This window comes from Corvus kubaryi, unplaced genomic scaffold, assembly GCF_017639235.1.
Source record: "Corvus kubaryi isolate FWS band 111438036 unplaced genomic scaffold, C.kubaryi_AGA036_p1.0 135, whole genome shotgun sequence".
Lineage (NCBI taxonomy): Eukaryota > Metazoa > Chordata > Aves > Passeriformes > Corvidae > Corvus > Corvus kubaryi.
In genome coordinates, this window is record NW_024580669.1 from 341,078 (window position 1) to 365,063 (window position 23,986).

General features: G+C 49.9%; 1 protein-coding gene across 1 annotated transcript in view; it reads right to left on the reverse strand.

Annotated features, from left to right (window-relative positions):
- Positions 1-22,460, reverse strand: part of UBE2H (ubiquitin conjugating enzyme E2 H) — a 43,485-nt gene extending 21,025 nt beyond the window's left edge. Inside the window, exon 1 of the mRNA XM_042051661.1 lies at positions 22,196-22,460. Within this exon, the coding sequence (XP_041907595.1) occupies positions 22,196-22,248 (53 nt within the window). The 5' untranslated portion in view covers positions 22,249-22,460. The remainder of the gene's footprint in view (positions 1-22,195) is intronic.
- Between the last annotated feature and the right edge of the window lie 1,526 nt (positions 22,461-23,986).

Consider the following 23,986-nt stretch of genomic DNA (forward strand, 5'->3'; position numbering starts at 1 on the left):
ACAGGGTTGAGTGGCTTTTTCCTGGCAAACATTTAACTCAAAAAAAACCCCAAAACCAACCCTTTTATTAAGTTTCTTTCAAATTAACATTAGTTACAAGCTTGGAAAAACGAGGCTTCCAGATAAAAATACTCCACTGAAAATACAGCGAGCAGCCCTGACCCGAAGAGGAGCAGCAAGCTGGAACATCCCACGGAAAAACAAAGCTGTGGATTTATCTGGGGGTTACAACCGAAGTGAGAGATGGGTTGAGGGTCATGATGGGGAATCAAGTCCTTTCTAAGGATCTCTGATGTGTCCTCTCTTATTTCGAGACTTGTCTGCAGGTGAAGAACATCACCAGAGAAAGCCTCCTGAATTTGAGGGAAAACCAAACACCATACCTGAATACATTTAAAAAAGAAAATAAATCATCCAGCCCTGCCACCTAAGCAGAGAACCCGCCTTTGAGCAAATCATTCACCATACTTTGCGATAAAAGGTGATTTCAAAATGAGATTAACACTCAGACGCTTGATTTTTTCCATTGTGAAGAGCTTTACACCACCATGCACGGGAAATTCGAGGTGTCAGAGGTGTGAATCCCTCTGAAGTCTTTGCAAGCAGCGTTTTGCAACATAAATCACCTCTATTAGTGCAACTGATGGTTATTCATGTTTATTTTCTTACAAAGGCAGATGAGCTCCACTCGAAGCAACACCGAGCCCGAGGATTTACGGAGTTGCCGGCGCGTGGGCAGCAAAGGGCGAGTTCAGCTCAGTCCCTCCCTGCCTGCAAGCCCTTGGAAGCTGCTTTTCCTCCTCCAAACTCCCTCCTTTCCCTGCTACAACACCCCCGGCTGCCAGTGGTGCACGTGAAACCGCAGCCGGCGCCCGGGCTTCGATGCTTTAAGGCATATTTATCCCTATTTTCCTCAACTCCCTGCCCGTTACTCACATTTAACTTCCCTCAGGCTCCTCCAGCCCTGCAGGACACCAGAAAGAAAAGGACTCTTAGAAGACAAAAAGGTTATAAAGGCAACATAAAGCTGTGATTTCTTCGAGCAGCAAGAGGTGGATTTTTCGCACCTCGTTTGTTGCAAACTTCTTGAGAACTCCAAGCGAAAACTAGTCCAGTATTAAAATCCACGGGTTTTCCTCAAGCCAGGGGTTCTCGTTGCCACAGGGCACCCTCACAGTTTCTACCTTTAAGCAGAGGGGTTTTGTAGCGCCAAAGCCAGGTTTGTTCTTTGCCAAGGATGTTCTGTGGCACAATCCCTGGGATGACACCACCGGGGCGACCTGGGCTTTATCCTCACGTCCCTGCGGCAAATCCCAACCTTCCTTTGGCTTCTCCCTCCACTCTGCCCTCACGAGACCCCACCTGCAGAGCTGCCCCAGCCCTGGGGACACAGCAGCAGGACCTGGAGCTGCTGGAGAGAGCCCAGGGAAGGCCAGAGAGATGCTTCAAAGGCTCCCCTCTGCTCTGGAGCCGGGTTGGGAGAGCTGGGAATGTTCCCCTGGAGAGGAGAAGCTCCAGGGAGAGCTGAGAGCCCCTTGCAGGGCCTAAAGGGGCTCCAGGAGAGCTGCAGAGGGACTGGGGCCAAGGCATGGAGGGCCAGGAGCCAGGGAATGGCTTCCCAGTGCCAGAGGGCAGGGCTAGAGGGATAGTGGGAAGGAATTACTGGCTGGGAGGGTGAGAAGGAATTCCTGGCCGGGAAAAATGGGAGGGGCTGGAATGGAATTCCCAGAGCAGCTGTGGCTGTCCCTGGATCCTTGGCAGTGTCCAAGGCCAGGCTGGACAGGGACTGGACCATCCCACATCCCTGGGATAGTGGAAGGTGTCTCTGCCCATGGCAGGCACTGGATGATCTTTAAGGTCCCTTCCAACCCACACCATTCTGGGATTCTGTGATTCTGAACTGGACTTGTCCAGGAATCCCACAGTTCTGAAAGCCACAAAACTGATTTTAATCCTACCAAGTACAGAAAAAGGACAGCAAGGCACTTCTGCAAAGCTCTGAGGACAAACACCTTTCCCATCCCTTGGCTCTGCTGATCCCTGTGACGAGTGAAGCAGGGACACCGTGACACAGGGGGGGGTTTCACTCCTTGTAAGACAACACTGGTTCTGTTTGCTGCCAAAAATGCCCTGCAAGGACAGGAATTGTGAATTAATAACTGCACAGCAACCTGTGCTCGGCTGCTGAGTTTTCATTTTACTGCACACAAGAGTTTCCTTGTTAGAAATGCAGCTTTGCTTTGGAAAAACCCTTCCTGGCCACTTCTCTACCAGGTTTTACCTGCCTGAGGTAAGAAATCATACAAGAAAAAGAATGCTTAAATTATTCCACAGGCACCCCTCCCAATTTCACCTAAGGATGGCAAATTTCCCCCAGACAAAGCCCTCAGTCACCACTGACCCCATCGAGAGGCATTTCCCTGTGAACCAAAAGGCACCTTCTGGATGAAAACAGGGATTTGGGGAGAAGGAAATGCTGTTCCAGCAAAGCCTCCAGCCTGGCTTGCTTCCTTTGGAGCTCCTGGTGATTTACATCTGGCTGATTTCCACCCATCTTTGTGCCAAGAAACCGGAGTAGTAAGGAAAAGGTAGAAGGAGAAGTCAGCTTTTCCCTGGAGACACTTTGCAAACGAGTTGGCTGCTCTGAACCCAGCAGAAACTGAAGTCAGCATATCCCCTCCACTCCAGGCTCCAAACCTGGTTTTCCTTCACCAGATCCATCACAGGAAGACAAGATGCACCTCATTCCATGCTGGATGGAGCAGCACTGCTCTTTTCCTGTGGGAAACAATTTCATTCGCTGCCCTCCCCAACTCTCTGTTGCCCCTTAAGAAGTTTCAGCTTGAGAAAAAAAGAAGACAGGTACGTACTGGATCTTTTATGCAGGGAAGAGAAGGGAGCTGGGAAGGGGCTGGAGCCCCAGGAGTGGCTGAGGGAGCTGGAAAGGGGCTCAGGCTGGAGCAAAGGAGGCTCCGGGGGGACCTTGTGGCTCTGCACAAGTCCCTGACAGGAGGGGGCAGCCGGGGGGGTCGGGCTCTGCTGCCAGGGAACAGGGACAGGAGAGAGGGAACGGCCTCAGGCTGGGCCAGGGCAGGCTCAGGGGGATATCGGGAAAATTTCTCCCCGGAAAGGGTTGTAAGGCACCGGAAAGAGTTGCCTGAGGCAGGGTGGAGTCCCCATCCCTGTTTGGATTTCAAATCCCTGTGGATGTGGCACTTGGGGACACGGGCAGTGGTGGCCTTGGCAGTGCTGGGAATGGTTGGACTCCATGGGCTCAGAGGCCTTTCCCAACTAAAATGATTCCATGATCCTGTATTTTATTTTTTGCATTAAACGGATTGCAACAGACTTGTCTAAAACTGCGCTCAGCTTCCACGGGATGGGCCAATATTTAATTGCAGTGGTGGCACCAGGAATTCCCTCCATCCCATCGATGGATTCCAATCCCTTTAAACCAAGACCTCCACGAGTCCTGGCAGGGAGATGCATTAGTCAAGGTGAGAAGCTGGCATAGGAATTTTAAAGGGATTGCATTTGATGGAAAGGAGTTGAAGTTGGGATCAATAAAGCTGAAGTGATGTCCCTGTGCGTGACCACAACGTGACTTAGCTGCCTCCACAAGCACAAGATTTCATTGAATCTCTGGAAAAGCCAAACAGGGATCCAAGAAGTGCAATTAACGCCTAATTAGAAACAACTGTCAATGAGCAAACTCCTTAAATGGATCCTACAGGGAGGGAACTGCACTGTTTGGGGAACGACCAGACAACGTGGACTTCTCTGGGATAACTGGAGAGGCAAAAACATCCTCAGGATTCGACTCACACCTGATGCTTGAGCTTCCCAGAATTCCATGAGAGCTGGAAATAATCAGGAGCCAGAACAATTCACTGCTCTGAGTTTCAGCTCAGGGGGAAGCCAGAGCTGGATCCAGGAGCAGGGAGGATGGAGCTGGAGTAGTTTAGGTGGCCACACATCTGTCCCTGAGCTGAAGCACCACATTTAATATTTGCATCACTCCAGCTCCCACCAAGAGAAGTTGGTTTCCATGGAGATGGGACATACTGGTGGAATTGAGTGTTTCATGTACAAATAATCAACTTCTCAAAGCAGCCAGAAATTTCAAGTGTGTTCTCAGTGAAATATGAGAAGGAGAAAATGCAATCGTTGCTTCTTCCAGGTGTGCTGGCAACGGTTCATTTCCTCTTCGGGAGGATTCAAGAAGTGCTGAAGCTCTTGTGAAAGAGAAACCGTGGTTGTGAAACCACAGGACTGAGCGTGACCCTAAAGCTGTGCTAGACCTGACACTAAACCCAAGATTTAAGTGTATTTGGGGCTGGCCCTCATCACGTGATTTACAAGAATGCAGCAGGTCTGTTAAAAGCAGATTGCTCTGACATACTCCAATACTGCTCTGATTTAGTCTTCAGGGGGAAAAATGTATTATTATAAGATGTGGCCTTTTCCCTCAAGGGGGGTTTGGGTTAGGTTTTTGTAGATTTTACTGAAATGCTTTTCTACTCCCAGAAACCTCCACAGTCATTCAGAAAGTGCCTCAAAGCACCTCAGCAACGGTGACATGAAGCCTCAAAGGGACAAACATCCATCTCCTCCTGCTGCAAAGCCCTTGGGATGAGATGTTTGCACTCAAAGCACATGCAGAGGAGGCCAAGAGCTGAGCTTTGGCCAGGGCTTATTTAGGGAAAAAAAAAATCTAGAATTATGTCAAGGTCTTGATTTTAAACAAGATAAAGAGTTCAGTGGCAGGAAGGAGAAAGTGTCAAAGGAAATATTTTAAGCTTAAATTTAGCTTAATTTTAGCTTTGGCATGGAGCAGGTCCAGTTCCGGAGGCAGATTCCACATCCTCTCTGCTGCCCATTGCCAGGATCTTTCCTTGCCTGCAAAAGATGCTGAATTGGGCCACAGAGACTCAGGAAGAAGATGCTGATCCTCAGCTCAAACTACAGCCTAACACTGACTTGAGGAAGTGTGAAACCAGGGAATCCTGAGAATTGGTTTAATCAACACTCCATGCTGGGATGCTCCAAGAAAAATCAGCCCTGAGAGAGGCTTCCCACAAACAAAGCGAGCCTTGAACTGCTGAAACATCACAAGGGGAGGAAACACTTCTAAAGTCCTGTTCAGGATCCTGACAGGAGCTCTCCGTGGCCTGCCAGGAGCAGAATCCAGTGGGATTCTTCCTGTCCTGCTCTAACACCAAGGAAAACAGAGCTCTCTCCAGTGTGGGGTTGTTTTGCAGAGTCCCTTCCAACCCCACTAGAAATACTCAGGGATGCATTTCCTGGTCCTGCCTGCACCGGGCTTTGTAAGAGGAGTTTGCAAGCCATGGCTTTCAGAACTGAGACAGCATCAGCTCTTTGAAAATCCAGCCTGGGCAAGCTGGGCTTGAACTCTAAGCCAGGCTCAGATCCCAGAGCAAGCACACAAATAGACAGTGCCAGTGAAAATTAGGCAGCTCTGGTGCTCACAAAGCTGCTTCAACTTTAATTCAACAATAATTGGCTTTTGGGCTTAAAATCCAAACTCCCAGGAGGGAACTGCCTCCCACCCAGATGTTTTCTGCACCAACCACAACAGCACTAAGGTCTCCCAAAGATATTTTGGAGATGATTTGTCCCCTGAAGAAGAGGGAACAACTGATATTTCATAGAATCATAAAATTTGGGATTAGAAGGCACCTTAAAGCCCATCCAGTGCCACCCCTGCCATGGGCAGGGACACCTTCCACTGTCCCAGGTTGCTCCAAGTCCCCTTGAACAATTCCAGGGATCCAGCCAACCTGTGCCAGGGTCTCATCACCCTCACAGGGAAGAATTTCTCCCTAAGATTTAATCTAAACTTACCCTCTCCTGTTTTAGGCCATTCCCCAGTTGCTTGTTCCAGAATTCTTTGCTACTTGAGGAAGCTCCAGCAGTTCTGAGCCTTCCTGGAGAAGGGTTCTTACCTGCCAATCCTCAAAGAAAAGAGCTTTAAAACAAATCTCCAAACCCACTGGGATTTCTCCAGCATGGGTGTAGGAAATAAAAGCCAACTGGATTTGGAAATTAAGCTCGAGATTAGTGAATTCCCTTAACCTAAAGTAACACACGGGAAAATCATGGGTTGGCTTCAATGTAGATTTCCCACCCCCCGATTTGAAGGAATACACAAAGCTCCACCAGCTACAGGTGGTTTTTTTCAGGGTGGATCATTCCTGAGGCACCTGGGGATTTCTGTTCCTTTCAAAACACTATTAAAAATACAGTTTTTTTCAAGAACAAGTGAAATTCTGCTCTTCTGATTCTCAGGTGCAGCAGAGAAGGCGTAGAGCGGCTCACAAGCAGTGGAAAATCAGGATGAACATCAACATCCAGCCTATGGCACGGGCCTGCACCCAAAATCCTTCCTTAAGTGCTGAGGCAGCACCTACACCTTGGAAAGGCTCATCTGAAACCCATTTGAAGTCCTGGGCAGGATCCTGCTCCTTTGGCATCAGGGTAAGGTATTACAACAGCTCTCCATGGCCTGCCAGGAATGGAATCCAGTGGGATTTTTCCTGTCCTGCTCCCTAAGCACCTCTAACACCAAGGAAAACAGAGTTCTCTCCAGTGTGGGGTTGTTCTGCAGAGTCCTTTCCATCCCCACGTGGGAATGTTCTGGTGCTGAGGACCTGAGGGTGCTGTGCCTTTTACAGATCCCTCCCAAACCCTGGAGGATGGGATTTGTTCCCTTCTCTGCTGCGGGAAGGAGCCCTGCCAGAACTTACAGAGGGATCAGATTTGCTTCCCCTCTCCTTGGCTTTGTTCAAAGTGTTTTAAAGGAGCAGCTCAGGCAGGATTTACATACAATTTTGTTGGGTTTTTAGCCCAAACTCCAAACCTGAATCACAGACCCGGTGAAGTTAACCACAATTTCCCTCTTTTCTCTCACACCAAAGCAGAAAAACCCCAAGTGATTTAGGAACAAGCAGCCTGGTTACACACAACTGAAGTTTATAAAGTTTTCCTTCTTTCCAGGCCACCTGCAATATAAAAACACCATAATCCCACACACCAGGAAACTGCAGCCCAGTGTTCCTACAGGAAAAAGTGTAGGAGTTTCCTGCATGCCAGAGTTTTGTACAGAACTTCCTCCAGCAATCCAATGTGCCACTGTCATGGCTATTAAATCAATTATCCCCTTGATCCTTCCTATGGAATGAGGGCAATGGGGCACTGTGGCTTCCCCAGTGGATCCCATAAACACAGCCAACATCCCAGTGCTGGCTGGGAACAGCCAAGCTGCACAAGTGGGTTTGTCCCAGATTTCTGTCCAGTGCATTTGGCCATCTCTATTTAAAGGGTTCATTAATAAATCTGAGTCTATCACTCAGAGCTTTCTGCCAAGTCGGATGGGATTCCACCACATGGATCAGTCCTGAGAAAAAACAAATACACAATTTCCAAGGTTGGGCAGAGGGTCAGTACAAATAGTTCCCATCCATCAAGCCATTAACTCTGGAAAACTGGAATCACAGGATGGTTTGGGTTGGAATGGACCTTAAAACCATCCAGTTCCACCTGCAGGGACACCTTCCACTACTCCAGGTTGCTCCAGGTTCCACCCAGCCTGGCCAATTCAGCTTAGAATGTAACTTAAAAAGACTGACAAGGGGTCATTTAATCACCAAACCACCTGCAAAAAGTTCATTTATCAGCCTTGGGAGTTCAGGAAACCAGGCTGGTGCTTCCTTTAATGCCAGCAATTCCTCCTGCATCCAGCTCCCACCATCAGCCTTTGCACCAATAACAACATTTGCCCACAAAAGAGTGGTTTCAAGTCTTGAGCGCTTCCGAGGCGTTTTTGGCCTTTCCCAGGGGAAAATCGCCCAGGATTTTCCTGCAAGTTTAAGGTCTAAAGATACATTGTGTTCCAGAGGGAGACATGAGAGAGCCACGCTTGGAATGAACAACGATCCCCACACGAGCTTCCGTGTGCAGCGGAAAGGCAGGAGCGGGACTGCGCCCGGAGGCTGCCAAGGAAGGAGGCAGCAAAGCCTTGGGAGCTTTGTTTGGAGATGGGAATGTCTGGGAAGCCTGGAGCTCGCCAGCACCAACAAAACCACAGCCAGGCAGAGCTGGGGCAGCACCAGAGCCAAGAGTGGAGGGTGCCCAGCTCCCGGGATAGCTGTCATGCTGAAGGCAGGCATGGAAAACAGCCATTTCTAGATTTTTTTTATGGTTTCCAGGCTTTGAAGATCGTCCTTTGCTCAGCAGCTGCACCAGAAGCAGAAGGAAGAGGTCCAGGCTGTTCTCAAGCACCGTGGGTTTTTCTGACTATGGGAAGCCTCTGATGTCAGCATTTCCCAGGAAGGCAGGGGTTAAAATCATGGGATGGTTTGGGTTGGAAGAGACCTTAAACCTCATCCACATTCATCCCCCTGCCATGGCAGGGACACCTTCCACTGTCCCAGGCTGCTCCAAGCCTCGTCCAGCCCGGCCTCAGACACTTCCAGGGATCCAGGGGCAGCCTCAGCTTCTCTGGGAATTCCATTCCAGCCCCTCCCCACCCTCCCAGCCAGGAATTCCTTCCCAAGATCCCATCTAAAACTCCCTTCTTTCAGCTTACAGCCATTCCTCCTTGGCCTGTCCCTCCAAGCCCTTCCAAAGTCCCTCTCCCTCCTTTTACAAGGCCGCTTCAGGCACTGGAAGGATTCATTAAAGCCACTTTGTCACAGGTGACACCACCACAACCAGAGGAAGGGAAAAAGGGAATTTTTTTTAATAACAGGACCAGCAGAACAGCAGAGGGTAAAACACAGGAACACAGAACACAAAGTCCTTGTCACTGTGGCCAGGCAGATTCCTCCAAAATAACCTCCAAGCTGTAGAGGTAGAAGGGCTGCAGAAAGATTGGGATATTTCTCTGGGAGAGTCTGGAAGGTGCTCTCTCTGCTGGAAGCTCTTGGAAGTAAAGTTCCCTAACCAAAAGCACCAAATCCACTTGGAGAGGAAAACCAGGACAGAGTGAGTTTGCATCCGCTGGAATCAGGAGCAGCTCATCCACACTCCTGCTCCTGATCCAGTATCTTGTTCTAGCACATCTGCTCAGGCTTAATTATCCCACTTCCCTCTCAGCTCCCTAACGAGAGGCTCAGCAGGGGAGCCCACGGGAGTTCTACAAATCAGCCATCCCGAAATTTATGTCCTCGTATTTCTGAGAGCTGCAGGAAGAAAAACTCGCCTGGAGGTTTCCTGCAGGTATAATGATACCTGGAGTTTGTTACATGGATCAAAAAAAAAAAAAAGAAAGAAAGAAAAAGAAAATACCAGCAGTCAGTTTAAAATCCAAGTTGAGTTTTGGATTCAGCCCTGGAATACACCCCACACTGCCAGGATAAATGGTGTTGTCAGGACACTGCTATCCCCAGCTTTTAGGCTGTGGTGGGGAGCTTTGGAGTGAAGGCAGAGCTTTCTCATAATGAGTTAAATTCAGCTGAAACAGAAGATTCCTTGACATCATCTCTTTGAATCACCATTCTAGACGAGACAAAGGAACACCACTGCAATGGCACTAAAAACTAATTAACAGTTTAGTCGTTAGCAGGTGCAGCTGCCTGAAAAGTGGGATTTTGTCACCAAGTTTGAAGTGTCTCCTCCTTCAGAGAGGAGCTGATAAAACCCCCCGAGTTTTCCCCAGCACAGAACAAAAAGCCTGGAGCCGACCTCTGCCAGATGCTCTGAATTCCAGGTGACCTCCGGCAGAGCCAGCCAGGGTTTCAAAGACACACATTTATCACAGCCTTCTTTAATAAATCAGAATTAAGCAGCCTTGACACACTTGAAGACATTTTAGAAGCCAATATTACTAATCCACAAAAAAAAAAAAAAAACCAATTAAGCCGTGTGCTGCTGCAAAGCACCAGGATCCTGCAACAATCAAGGAAGTTAAAATAAAGACAGCTTGGAATTACAGAACCAGCACATTGCTCCCAGCAATTTTCCCTTGTGCTGCCACAGTGACTTATTTTCCTCCCCTTTACTCATCTCTGCCATTTGACAATTTTAGCAGAGATGTGGGGCTTGGAAAAAGAAAAAAAAAAAAAAAGTGGGAACATTCCTTCCTTGAGATAAATTTAAAGGGTAATGAGAAAAGTGGTTTTCTCCCTTTACTCCGAGCTGTTCCCACCCTAAACCTACACAAATCTCCAGCAGCAACCAGAGTTCAGCAAGCCACAGTTTTTGGGATATGCAGCTGATCCATACACAAAAATGGGACAGGGTTCTCCTCTTGGCCACACTGTCAGCCCTACATGGGACTCAAGCCCATCATCCCTAAGGAAGCTCCACGTCCTGTTACTCTTCCCTGCAATTCCACCTCCACTTCCTCATTCAGGAACTTCCCAACCCAAGCTCAGCGTTGTCCCTGCCCTGTGTGATTAAAAGGAAACAGGGATTTCAGCAGAGGCAGGACTGGGTGTAGGGCACAGCCCAGATGCTCCAGAAATAGGGATGGGGCAGGAATTTGGATACAAAACCTCCCACTTCTGGCTCACGGGCTAAATTTAGTCCAGTCTGGTAATGACCTAAAAACCAGTTGATGTGGGTTTCTGTGACGCCTGTGGCAGCTCCAGCCACTTCCTAAGAGAGGGATGTGCACGTGGCAAAGTCCTGCTGCCTTCTGGGTGACTTCAGGAGACCCAAAATGGGAAAGGTGGGGATTATTTCACACCTGTACCCAAAGGACCTGCTTGAGCCAAGTGCTTTCAGCTTCTGATCCATCCTGCAAGAATTATGTGAACATTCCCCACCCTCTTTCAGCGTTTTTCTGCTGTTTGAAGCACCTTGTAAAGCAGTGTCACAGCCTTCAGCATCACAGCCCCATCCACCTTTTCCTGGGATGCTCAGCAGCACATTCCCAGCTGCCACTGGAAATAAAACAAAACCTGCAGAGGATTATGGAGTTCACCCATCCCAGGTTTCACCTCTGGTGCCTTCCAAGTCTGGAGAAAACTGGCAGGAGAAACTCACACACAGAATATCCTGAAATGCCTTAATGACACTGAGCTTCAGGTGGCAGCAGAGAAATCTGTGACTCTGGAAGCCACCAAGAGCCACAGAGGACAATTTAAGGACTCAGTGGTTACTGAGCTGAAAAAAATTCCAAAACTCTTTAAAAAAAACACATTAATTCACCTCCTGACCCTGCAGAATCCTGTTGCATCCCAGCCACACTGAGCAGGAAGCCCCTGCAAACAGATAAAAGTCTAAAAATAAGCAAACTATAGCAAATCTAATATTTATCAACACAGGACTAAAATTTGCCTCTAGTAAGACAGAGATGCTGGTTCAGACTCCAGTTATTATGGAATTTTGGTGTGGGATGGACCTTAGAGATCATCTGATTCCCACTCCCTGCCACAGGCAGGGCTGCCTTCCCTAGACCAGGTTTGTTGTGTTATAACATAAGCTCTTCTAACACACAATTCCCACTTATCCAACCAACTCCAGAGAAAAACTAATGGATAAAAGGCCCCAAAGCCACGTGCACAATGCTGAGAAGAGGCACCAGCAGCACCTGGGCTCTCTCGAGGCACTTTGCCATGACAGAATCCCTGCACAAACCCCACAAACCCATTTCCTGCTACATCTAAACAGGCATAACAGGCAAATCTTTCCTTACCCCTCAGCCTTTTCCAATAAATCCTGCTGAAGTGAGGAAAGATCCTGATTTTTTCCAGAGAACTGACATTTAAAAAGCTCCAGCAGTTTGGGACCACACCTGAGGAGCTGCACAAATCAAGGTGCGAGCGCAAGAACTGTTGTGATGCAACTCAGGGAGAGCAGCTCCAAATCCCAACATGAGGCTCTGACCCTCTGGGACACAACAGAAGAGCCAAACACATCCCTCTCCTCCACAGTCTATTCCCTAAACGTGTAAAATTGAGTTTAGATCCAAGATGGGCAGATGGTTTAAATGCTGGTGGTCAATAAACTCGGCAGGGCTTTGCGCAGGGTCAGCAAATTTCCTGATTTCAGAGCGAAAGCACAGTTGTGGCAAACCTTGAAATGCAAAGTGGTGCCTTCCCAGGGATGAAAGGGATCGTTAGGAGCACATTATTGCTCATCAGCTCACTTTTAGGGTATCTTTTGTTTCATTTGGCAAGGCTCAAGTCTCGGTTTTACGCCGGGGGAAATTCAAGCAGTGACCAGTGACTCAAGCAGGGTTCACAGTTTAACTGATTTGCTAAAATCATGTGGGAATATTTCTTCAGTCCTGCCAAATTGGGGTTTTTAGACACTTTCCACTCCTGTCGCTGGTGCTGGGGCTTTTCTCCACGTGTAAAACACACTGGGTTTTGTCTCCTGCCCAGCTTGCAGAACGTGGTTATTTTCCGGGGATTTTTTGCACCGAACCAGGCAAGTATTTAAATGTATCTTTTTGTGGCAACACCAAACAAAATGCGACAGAAACCATGAAGTAACAAAACCAGTGGATTCTCAGTAACTTGTAGCTTTCTCAGCAGTTGTGAGCATGACAAAATGTTGAAATCCAAGAGCCTGGAGCTTTACACGAGGCACAGGAGCTCAGGATGGTGTGCTCAGCTTTTAAAAAAGCGTGGAGCGGCTCCAGCCGGGAGCAGGGTGAGTTAACACCTCCTCACATACCTTCCCTTTCAAGGAACACAGGCTCTGGCACTGACTTCCCGGGATCTGATTTCTGACATCCCAACTTTTCAACCCAGCCTTGTGTCCCCCTCTTCTCAAAGCACATTCTCCTGCTGGGATCTGAGCTTTCCCCAATATCCAGGCACGGATTCCTTCCCTAAGCCAGGCCTATGAAGTTACCAACGATGTTAAACAAAGCACTGATCATTCAGCTTCGTTATTTCCACTGCTTCCCTCAATTCAACATTGACACAGCCTTAAAAGAAAAAATAAACAGTGGGAAACAAAAAGTAGGAGGTGCCTTCAGGAGCAGAAAGGAATAAATCAGTGTAACCACGCTGAGTCACCTCAGACATCTGACATTCCCAGGATAACTGCTGCACTCCTGGAAGGATTGTTCCTTTATTTCAGGCTTGTTGACTTTGGAATTGAGGATTCCCCAGCAAGGCCATCCCCAAAACTTGTGGAAATCAACCCCTGATTTCTTTCTTATCCAAACAAAGCCCCTGCTGGTTTCTAAACCTGACTTTGTGTTCAGAGAGTTCCTAAAATTCAGCAGCACAGCCAAGGGGGATGTGGATGCCTTCGGAAAGGATCCCAGTGGTGCCGAGTGCATGGGCACGGACACGTCTGCCCCGCAGAACATGAGCTCAGCGGGAAGGCAGCCGGGGTATTGTGAGGTTTAAAACCTGCCTGGCTGCCACGTGAAACCGGGTCCAGCCCTGTTGGCTTTGGAGATCTGAGGGGGAAGGTCACTGAGTCTGAATTAATGGCATCAGACTGAAGAAAAACAAAACCAGTTTCAGTTGCCTTCAGCAGAAAGGAGAGGGTGATGGAGCGGTGGCTTCCGCCAGCTTCCCCTGATGGAGCAGCTTTCACTGGATTTAGCAGCAGGGAGAAGCCTCTCCCCACTCCTAAAAAGGAAGAAAAAAAAGGGAAATTAAAAAAATTTTTTTTAAAAAAAAGGATCGATTAAAAAGGATTTTCCTCAAACAAATCAGTTTGGGAACAGCTCAAAGGCAAGTTTTGGGCTTCATCTCTCACTAATTCCATGTCATGTTCTTGCTGTCCAGGGAAGTGTGGGCTTCCCATCCCTGGCAGTGTCCAAGGCCAGGCTGGACATTGGGGCTTGGAGCAGCCTGGGACAGTGGAAGGTGTCCCTGCCCATGGCAGGGGGTGGATGTGGATGATCTTTAAGGTCCCTTCCCACCCAAACAGCCCGTGATTCTATGTTGTTCCTGCAGCTTCCAGAAGCACCAGGCTCCTCTCAGTGCAGAACTCCCAATATTATGCTTTAAAAAGCCAACAACTCCCCTCCCCAAATGCATCTGAAAGCTAAACCTGGGCCTTTTCAAACTAAAAAAAGAATCTGGCTTCACACCACTCACACTCCACTGAGCAAGGCTTAAAGGAGCAGCTTCATTTCATAAAACCAAGATGAGTCTTAGCTCTTCAACCGTGGCCACACTGGTGATCCAAGAGCTTCGGAGCTCAGTTCTAAAACAGCATTTTGATTTAGGAACTCCTTTAAGAGCAAAATGATTTTCAATCTCTGTTCAGACAACTCAGGGCTGTGTTCTCATCCATGTTTCCTGCTGCAGGAATCGGGTGTCTCCTTGGACACAGCCTCGGAGCAGGCCCGGACCTGCCAGCACCAGCACAAAACAAAGCACCACAGCCCACCAAAAAAAAAAAAAAAAAGCCAACGTGGTTAAGTTAATAATTTATCAATCTTTTCAACTTTGCATCCATTAATCTACCACGGTGGAGGTTAATCTGGGACACTCAGGCTTAGTATCACACACTGGTTTTTACTTTTTCAGGGGTTATGCTTGGTAAGTTGTGTAAATAGCTGATCCTACCCTAAAATCTGTTTTGTTTTCTAAAAATCCCAGATTTTACAGCCTGCCAGTGTCTCTCCCTGGTGCAAACATCCTTAAGCTCACCTTTCAGTGCCGTTCCTCACTCCGGGGCTGGGAGAAGGGAGCCTGGATTCCTCCTCCCTCAATCCCATTCCTTCACTATGCACAGCACCACCTCATCCCTCTCCTTCCCTCCCATTCCAACTGTCCCAACCCAGGCTTTAGGAAAGATCCACACAGCAGTGACTAGAAACAATCAGCTGTGACACGGAGAGAAGGCAGCAAGGATTTGCACGGCTCTAATTCCCACCCCAAGTCCCCCCTGCCACTGCTCAAAGCCAGGTAAAAGCCCCCTGGAATTTGGAAATAATGCAAAATTTATTTAACAATCAACTGTCAGCTTTTAACCTCAATCTTTAACAGGGAATGACACAAAGCCTCCAGGGTGAAGCTCCTCTAAAAGGCAGCAACTGTCATAAATGTAGACTTTTCCCAAAGAAAACATGACCATGAATTCAAAACATTCATTTTGAAGGAAATAACACCAAAAAACCCCAAACAATTAAAGCCAGAGAGTGTAAAACCTTTCAGAATAATCCACCCAGACACTCTATTTGTGCAGTCCCTAAAAAAATATTTTATGCTGTTTTCCTGTAGTTATTCCAAGGAAAGCATGCACAGGGAAATGCAGCAATTTCTGGAAAGCAGCACCTGACCCTCAGAAAAACAATCCAAAATGGCTCTATCCCTTCCTCACGCTGAGTCACAAATATCTGGGAGTCTCCATCACCTCCTGGATGTGGATCATGCAGGATATCCAGCCCTGCTCTGTAATTCCCAGTTTAAAGGGATTAGAGCTGACAGACCACCAGCTCAGTTTACAAATGACCCACACGGATCCACCCCTCCACTGATCTGCAAGCCCTCACGCCAAGGAAAAGGGCTGGGAGTGATTTGGCTTCTCCTGGAAGGCTGAATCAATTTGCTCCAGGGAATCAGTGAAATGATTTAAGATTAGAGGATGGCTCTTGGAAGCTGCAAAATAAAATAGAGGCCAAGTCCTGAATCCAGAACCAACCCAATCATTATTGGATACACAAGAGCAAGAAGCAGCAAAATCACTGTTTTCCAAGAGATTAAATCCACCCTCAATCTCGGACAGATCCTTAGGGAGGCTAAGGAGCTGGGAAAAGATGGAGACTGAAGATGAGGAGGCAGCAGTTAGAGGTGAGTGGTCATAAAGGCAATGGGATGAGGGGGGACAGCAGAGGGAAAAGCCTGGGAAAAGACTGCCTGGGTGATGGGTGAATGAATCCCTGCACTCCTCCACAACAACCAGCATTCCAGGTGTATCCACACCAGGGCACAGACAGCTCTCAGCACCCCAAGCAGGGGAAAAAAAAGGAATAAAAAAAAAAAGCAGGGAAAAGAAAAGCGAGAACGGCACAGTTCTGCCAGCAACGAAACCAACTCAGCCCATTTCCCTGGGATGTGCTGGGAGATCCATCCCATCCAACAGCCAGGGCAGCTCATCCACAGGCTCCTGCTGGAATCCACATGGGCTGCATGACCCAGTAGAAACCAGAGATGACAAGGTCGGATGATCCTTCAGTCACGCGAGCTCTATTTTGGTGAGGAAAAACAAAGAGCAGGGCTCTATGTTCATTATTCCAGAAATACATGGACAAAATCCACAGGGAAATGGAGGGAGTGAAAGGAGGGAAGCTGAATGCACACAATAAGACACACAATGAAGTGCTGAGCTCTGATACACACACCCACATCTATAATTCCCATTTCATATTTTAAAAAAAAAGGAAAAAAAAAAAAGAGACGTTATTCAGCATTTTTGCTGCTGGAATGAAGTCCAGGACTTCATTCTGAGCACCTCTGCCTCAGCGTGGGATCACCTCTGACTTAAGCAGACCATAAAACCAGGAAGAATTTGGCTCAGAATCTGCTCCATGTGGGAGCCTGTCACTTTAACTGTGGGCTCTCTCCCTCCTTAACAACAACCTGTTATGTGTTTATCCCGGGTATGGCTCCAATTAAATCACGGTTTAAGAAGGGCACCAAGCACCAACAGGTGCTGAGAACACTCAGTGACACTGCACCCAGCACTGGGGTGCTTCCAGAGGCCCCTTCTCTTCCCAACAGCCCCATTCCTGCTGCTTTGCCTTGATGGAAGGGGAAAAAAAAACCCAAGAAAACAAACAGGGAAAAAGTCTATCAAAATTTTAAATTTAGGAATAGACCCCAAGGAAACAAAGAGGGGGAAATGTCTATCAAGACTTTAAATTTAGGGGGGAAAAAAAGAAGAAAACAAAGAGGGGAAAAAGTCTATCAAGATTTTCAATTTAGGAAAAAAAACCCATGGAAATAAATTGGGAAAAAGTCTACCCAGACTTTCAATTTAAGCACTCCTTTGCTTTTGCTTTCCCCAGGACACAGGGCAGGGATCCAAGATGTAACAGCCTGTGCAGGGAGTTGTCCCTTTGGGAATGGCCTCCATCCTCAGGTATCACCCCCTTGTGCTGGCATTCCCACGGAGAAAGCAAACCTGGAGCCTCCAAGGAATGAGCTCCTGGAGTGATCCAGGTGTGAGCTCCCAAGGAGGCACTCGGCACCTTCCAGGATTTACTCCCTCAGCTTCCAGACTGTCTCTTCCACCTGCTCCAGGAACAACAGGTAGGCACAGGGTAGGACAGGAATGAAGGGTGAGTTTGAAGGAGAAATTTATTAAAAAAACCTCAAAACATTAAAAAAACCAACCATCATTTAATGGCAGTGCACGACGATGACCAGAAACAGGGCAAAACATCTTCCATGAAGATTAAATGTGATTTTTCCCTGGCAAATGAAACAATGCAGGGCCTCATCAAGGGGCATCTCCTGCTTAATCCAAAATATTGGCACCTGACAGGGTCTGCAGGACTGGGAGCCGTGCTCCGAGCTCCCATTATCGGCTCCTGCTGCTGAGAATGTCAAGCACGTGGGAGTCACTCCGGGAGATGTTTCCAAAAGCTCACTGGGATCGTAAGATAGTCGTGATGACACTTAAAAACAATCCCCTACTACAAATCCAAGCACAGTTTCCCTAGGAAAGCCAGGGAAAACAGCTGGCACTGGAAAACTCCTGGACCCAGCGGAGGGGAGAACGGGGACTCCATTTTACAGGCAAGGCATTTGTTCTCCCAAAATCCCACGTTGACTTTTGGAGTTTTTAAACTGTTACAACAAAGAAAAGGCCTCTAGAATTTGTTTCATCAGCATTTAGGGCTCTAATGCCACTTCAGAACTCGGCAACTGGGAAGCATCATCCTGCCAGACTACTCAGAATACCAAAATCCCTGTTCCGAGTCTGGGGAATGAGATGGGGGAAGAGTTGAAATCATCCCAAAGCAGAGTGATACAAATGCTTTTCTTTCCTTATTTTAAGCAGGGCTGGGATGTCAGGCTCCAACAGGCGCTCTGCTCCAAGCAGCCCCAACCAAATCCATATTTCCCAGTTTCATCTCCATGACCGTGGCAGTTCCATGATTAAACAGGTGCACTTGGCTTTCAGGTCTGCTGGAGGAGCCCCAGCTCCCAAATCCTCCCCAATCCAACAGACGAGGCAACAAAGGGAGAGTGAACTTCCAGCTCCAGCCAATTTTTTGGGAAAAAAATCATCGAGCCACTAGCAAAGACATCGAATCCCGCTCTAAAAGCAGCAAGATGATACCCTTGGACGTTGTCATTTAGGCAAAAAGGATTATTTATTTTTCCTCCAGCTGGTTTGGTTTGGGCAGAGATTTGTGGATTTCAAGTTCTCCTAATGACAGGCACCACCTCCTGAGCCACGTTTACCTGGATTTGATTTATAAGCCACCACCTGTGCCAGCATTTCTGGGAAAAAGGGGGGCTCTCCCAGTTCTGGGAAGGGGCTGCTGCCACGTCTTTGTGCATTTTAAAACATCACCACACGATTCCCCTCATCCCTGGAGACCTCATTAAAACAGAGCCCCAGAAGTGGAGCAGAAAGAAATGTAGCATGACATTTGAAAATTTACATTAAAAGTTTCCAGAAATATCCATCCTTTAAAACAAAGCAAAAATAAAACAAAACCCCAAGAGAACGACAAAGCCCCACCAAACCCTACCAAAACAAGACATTCCAGTGCACACGCTCTTCCCTGGGGACAGGCCAAAGAGAACAAAGCCACGTGACCCCACGATTGCTCAACGCCACTCTTGGAAGGTGTTCAAGTGGGATGATAAGTGCGGTGTAAGCCTATAACGACCAGAAAAAGGAATTTATCCCAAATGTAAACTCTGTCCTACCCTTTGCCTCGACGGAGCAAACACGGGGGGGAGTTTTGAGATTACAAAATGCTCCGCAGGTAAACTAAGGAGCTTTGTACTTTTATTCTCCTTGACTCAGGACGAGCCTAAAATTAGCAGGGAGTGCAACGCTCCGTGAATTACGCTCCCGATGCACCTCCCAAACCCCCGGCTCTGCAAACTGGGCAGCACAGGGAGATTCAAACAAAGCTGGCCACTATTTATAATTCCTTTCAGGCACAAAACAGGGTGACACTTCCCTTTTCCAGCTCTGACGCTTAAAAATAGAGCTCGGGGACTACAACCCAGCCAGCAGCATTTATCCACAAAAGGAGGAAAATAAATCAGCACTAAATAAACTCCCGGCCAAGGGGAAGCTGCGAGCGGAGCGGCCACGGAACAATAAACCCCGGCTTGGAACGGGAAACTGCCCCGTGGTTTGCTGGGGGATGGGGGTGCCGGGGTGGGTCCCCCCAAGGGTGTAAACACCCTGGCTGGGGCACCCCATCAGCTGCAGCCTTGCTCTGCCCCGGGCCCGGTTTCCGGGTAGTAACAGAGCAGCCAATCCGCGGAGTTGTGAGAGCTCGAGGCCTTTTCCCTGCAAACACGGCTCCGAGGCCAGCACTCGCCCCAAAACTGCGGGGAACCACAAAGGGGAGCCCCCATTCTGCCGTCCCCGGGGTGGGAGCTACCTGGAGAGGCCTGGCCTAGAGTTTGGGTGCTTGCCGGTGGGATAACCCTGTGCTTCCAGGCCGCTGGCGAGCGGGTCTGGAGGTGTTTTGAGGAGCACAGAGCCTTCCTGAAAAACCTCTACTCTGAGGGGTCACCAGGTTACCCAGGAAACTTTGGCTGGAGCCCCCCAAAAGGGGAAGGAGGGATTATGGCTCTCTTTTCCCAGCCTCAGCACTACAAACCCCATCCGGAGGGAGACAATGAGTGACGGGGAGTTTGAGCACATCCTTGTCCAGGAGATTATTAAACATCAGTTCCACACATTCACGCAGAGCTCTGCCCTCCCTGCAGCCCCACGGAGAGCAGCCACCTCTCCCCTTCCCTCCTCACAAAGAGGCATCCACAAAAGGACACGGACGTGTTAGGATTGAAAATAGGAATCATAAAAAGACCTCGCTCGGCTCCTAAACCTGCCAGAGCAGGAGAAGGCAGGAGTGTTATTCACTCTGCTCGGTGCCCCCTCCCTACTGGGAAAGGTAGCCCTTGGCAGGCCATAAATCCATACTATTATTCTCTGTTGGAGACGTGGAAAGGGGATGAAAAGGGAAACTGTAATGAAAATGGCAGCAAAATGGGGGAAAAAACCCCAAACAAAAACCCTACACAGCAACAAAACCCTCAAAGCCCCGGGAGGAGCTGCCTTCAAGCACATTCCTTCAGACGAATCCCTTCTCCTCTGGCCACCACCAAGACCCTCCTCGCTGCCATGTCTCAAAGGAAACCCTGATTTCAGATCAGCTTCCAGAGGGGGAGATTCCCCAGGGAAGCGTCTCGGGAGCCGGGGCCTAGTGAGCTGCTCACCCCGGGCAAGTCAGGCAGACAAACAAAAAAGGCTGGGGAGGGAGGGAGGGAGGGAGGGAGGGAGGGAGCGAGGGAGGGAGGAGTGGTGAGGAGTCATCTGACACATCCAACTTCCTAAGTTTGTTGTCCGCAGGAGACCGACTGCTCTAACCCTCACCCCTTGGAAAACAGGGACGGCGGCGCCGACAACAACGGCTTCGCTTTTGGAAAAACCTTCGGGGTTCCTTTTGTCAGGGGTCAGAAAGAGCAGAGCAGAAACTCCCCAGCACCGAGAGGAATCCCAGATATTCGGGGCTTTCTACCTACCCAGCTCCTAGAAACACACAGCAAAGCCACTTCACAGGGAAAACCTGCTCTTTGTCCTCCAAAATGCTGCGATCGCTGGAGATGTCGGCGAGGAACCGAACAAAAAAGGGGAAAAAAAGGAGAAGAGAGGGGGAGGGGAAAGGGAAACAGAGCAGCAGCCGATCAGGTTGGGCCTCGGCCCCTCTCTGGCCCAGAGCTCTTTCCAGGGTATCCCTAAGAAAGGTTTTCCCCCCCTCACTAAACAGCTGGAATTCCCGACCCTCCTCCCGGTGCGATTAAGCATCGATCGCAATTGGCGGAGTCTGACATGTGTGTAACTTTAAACCCCTGGATAAAAATAGCTCCGATTCGAGCACCATCAGGACTCATTTCCTATTTGCTTAAAAACAGGGCGAAAAATACACCAAGAGCAGCTTTGTGGGGAGAAAGGCGCAGGGCGAACGTCAAACACAAGTTTCCTTCGATAAGCCACAAACAGGAGCGCTGCTGCTGCTCCTCCCTACACCCCCCCCTTCCAAAAAAACACCACCAAATCCAGATAAGTTTGTTTATCTCTCTCTGGGAACTAAATCAGACCCGTTTCTCGACCCCTCGACACCACCACGGCAGAGCCACCAGCCCCGAGTCCTGCTGAGGTCGGGCACGTTCAGGCGACAGATCCAAAAAACATTTCATCCACTCTTGTCATTCCTACCCTTTCCCGGCTCACACCGCCACCTTGTAAACAAAAACTATTAATAAAACAATCCTAGAACCGAATTCCCAATGGTATATTTCAACGCCACCCACTCTCCAGACAGAGAGAAAAAGGGATTCACCGCCCCGTAAAGGGCCAGGAATAAAAACAAGGAGGAAAAATATAAACAGATCTATCAAGGAAGAAGGGGAAAAATAAAAAGTAATAAAGCCTAACTAAACCTGGAAGGTTACATAAACCTCTTGGGAGACGGGCTCAGGCCCTGATGCCCTTCACCCACCCCTGGGTCTGCTGAACCAGACCCCGAGGGACCCCTCCCGCCGTCCTCCCCAAAAAATTAAATCCCTCAGCCGGCAACAGAAGCTTCGTGAACCGCGGGGTGAAATGGGGGAATAAATAATAATAATAAACCCCACAAAAGCCTTTCTTTGGGCTGTGGCTGCTGGAACTGCTCTCCCCTTCCTCACCCTCCCCAGGGCAGGCAAGAGGGGGTGCGGGGCACCCAGATTGGGGGAGCATCACCAAGGGGGGGTCTGCAGGGACACCCCCAGGGCTGTCTGTCAAGCCACAGAGGGGGATAAACCCCCCAAAATACAGCAGAAGCGGGGTTAGGCCTCCCCTGGTGGGGGTGGGGGGGCAGATCCAACCCCCAGCTCCGGGGAGAGGCCGAGGGGGTGCGAATGGGGGGTTTGGGGGGCGACCCCGGCGGGGGTCCCCGGTGCCCCCCGCCCTCCCGCCCCGCCCCAGGCCCGGACCTGGGGGGGGGAGGGGGGAGGAGGGACCCCCCCTCCCCCGGGGGCCCGGGGGGGGGGCACGGCAAGGATACAGCTTGACCACGTCGGTGTCCATCCGCCTCTTGCCCGGGCTGGGGGACGACATGGTGGCCGCGGCCGCCCCCGGGGCTCCGGGCGGGCTGTCAGCGCCGCCGCCGCGGGCCGGGGCCGCCCGGCACCGAGGGGAGCGGGGGAGCGCCGGGCTGCGAGGCGCTGGGACCCGCCGCTGTCGCTGTCGCCGCTCCTGTCGCCGCTGTCGCCGACAGGGCCCCCCCGCGCCGCTCGCGCTCCCTCAGCCGCTCCGGCCGCCTCTGCCCCAGCCTCTCTCTGGACCCCTGACGTCACCTGCGGTGACGTCACCGCCCCGCAGCACTCCCATTGGCCGCACCCGCAACGCACCGCCGGCCCCGAGGCACGCCGGGAGTTGTAGTTCTGAGGGGGGTAGGTGGAGCGGGGAGTGATGGAGGGGCCGGGGGTTCGAGGCCCCGCTGGGGCCGCAGATCTCCAGTTCCTCCCTGTCCAATGTTTCCCGTAATTCCCCACGGCTCCCCGTATTCCTTGGGTCTCCCCCATTCCCAATAGATTCTGACACTCCCCTTATTCCCCCTTCCCACTTTGTCTGTTCCCACCATGCCCAAAGAACCACCTCATAAAAAATGAGGTGCACCCATGTCAGGGCCAATGGTTTCCCGTTATTCCCTGCGCTACCCCTGTCCCCCATGGATTTTGATGCCCCGCACTTGCTGCCCCATCTCCACTTTGCCTGACCTCCCCAGGCTCAGGGAATCACCCCACAGACTACGGAGTGCACCCATGGCAATCCCGTTCAATCCAAGCGGGAATGTGGCGGCTGGCCAGGCCCGACAGCAGGAGTCACCATTCCGGATTTCCGGTGTGACACCGGCAAAGCATTTCCCGGTGCCTCAGTTTACCCACCTGGATGATGACAGCACTAATGGGTGTCTCCCAAGCTGATGGGATTCCGGTGTGGAACCTCCACACCCCGCATTCCTGACCCCAGCATCATCCCATAAATTTGCCCCGGTGCTTCCTCCCCACATGGGGAGGAGACACAGCCAAAGAATCCCAAAAAGTTCCTCCATTTAATGCCCCAACAAGCCCTGAGTCTGGCAGGGGCAGGAGGTGACACCACCAGAGGGGACTCAAATCCACTCCCCACATTCCAAGGGGGAATTTGGGAGGGGGACAGGGTTATATTTGAGCAGAGCAGCTGGAAAATTTGGGATAGAGAGTCCTGTATTTCCCAGGCCACAATATTCCCTGACTGGCTCCAAGCAACTGGGAGAACTGGACAGGGAGAATAAGGATTTTACCATAATTTCCTGGTATGCTGGTATTCCATCTGTGAAACACCAATTTTGCAACAGGGATTATTCCAGGCTTTTAGGGACTACAACAGCATGCCGTTCCTTTTTGGAATGCCTTAAGGCCAGCACCCAGACCTCGGGATACGAGTGCAGAGGGAATTTTGGGGACCCTCTGAGCCCTCCTGGGTCTGGAAATTGGGATGCAGGGGTTGTGGCTGGCCTTTCCCACCCTGGAATCATCCTCCCTGGAATGGGTGCATCCCATGATTTGCAGGGTGGTTCCCTGATCATGGAGCAAAAGGGAGATGGGGGGAGCAAGAAGGGCATCGGAATCCATGGAGAGTGAATGTAGGGAATAGGGGGAGCCATGGGGAGCTGCTGGAAATCACTGGGAATGGGGAAGCTGTCGGGAGCCAGAGTTGCAGGGAGATGTAAGGAATGGGGAAACCACGGGGAACTGTGGGGAACAGAGGGATCTGTAGGTCCAGGCAGCTGCAAAAGGGGCTCTTCCTTGCC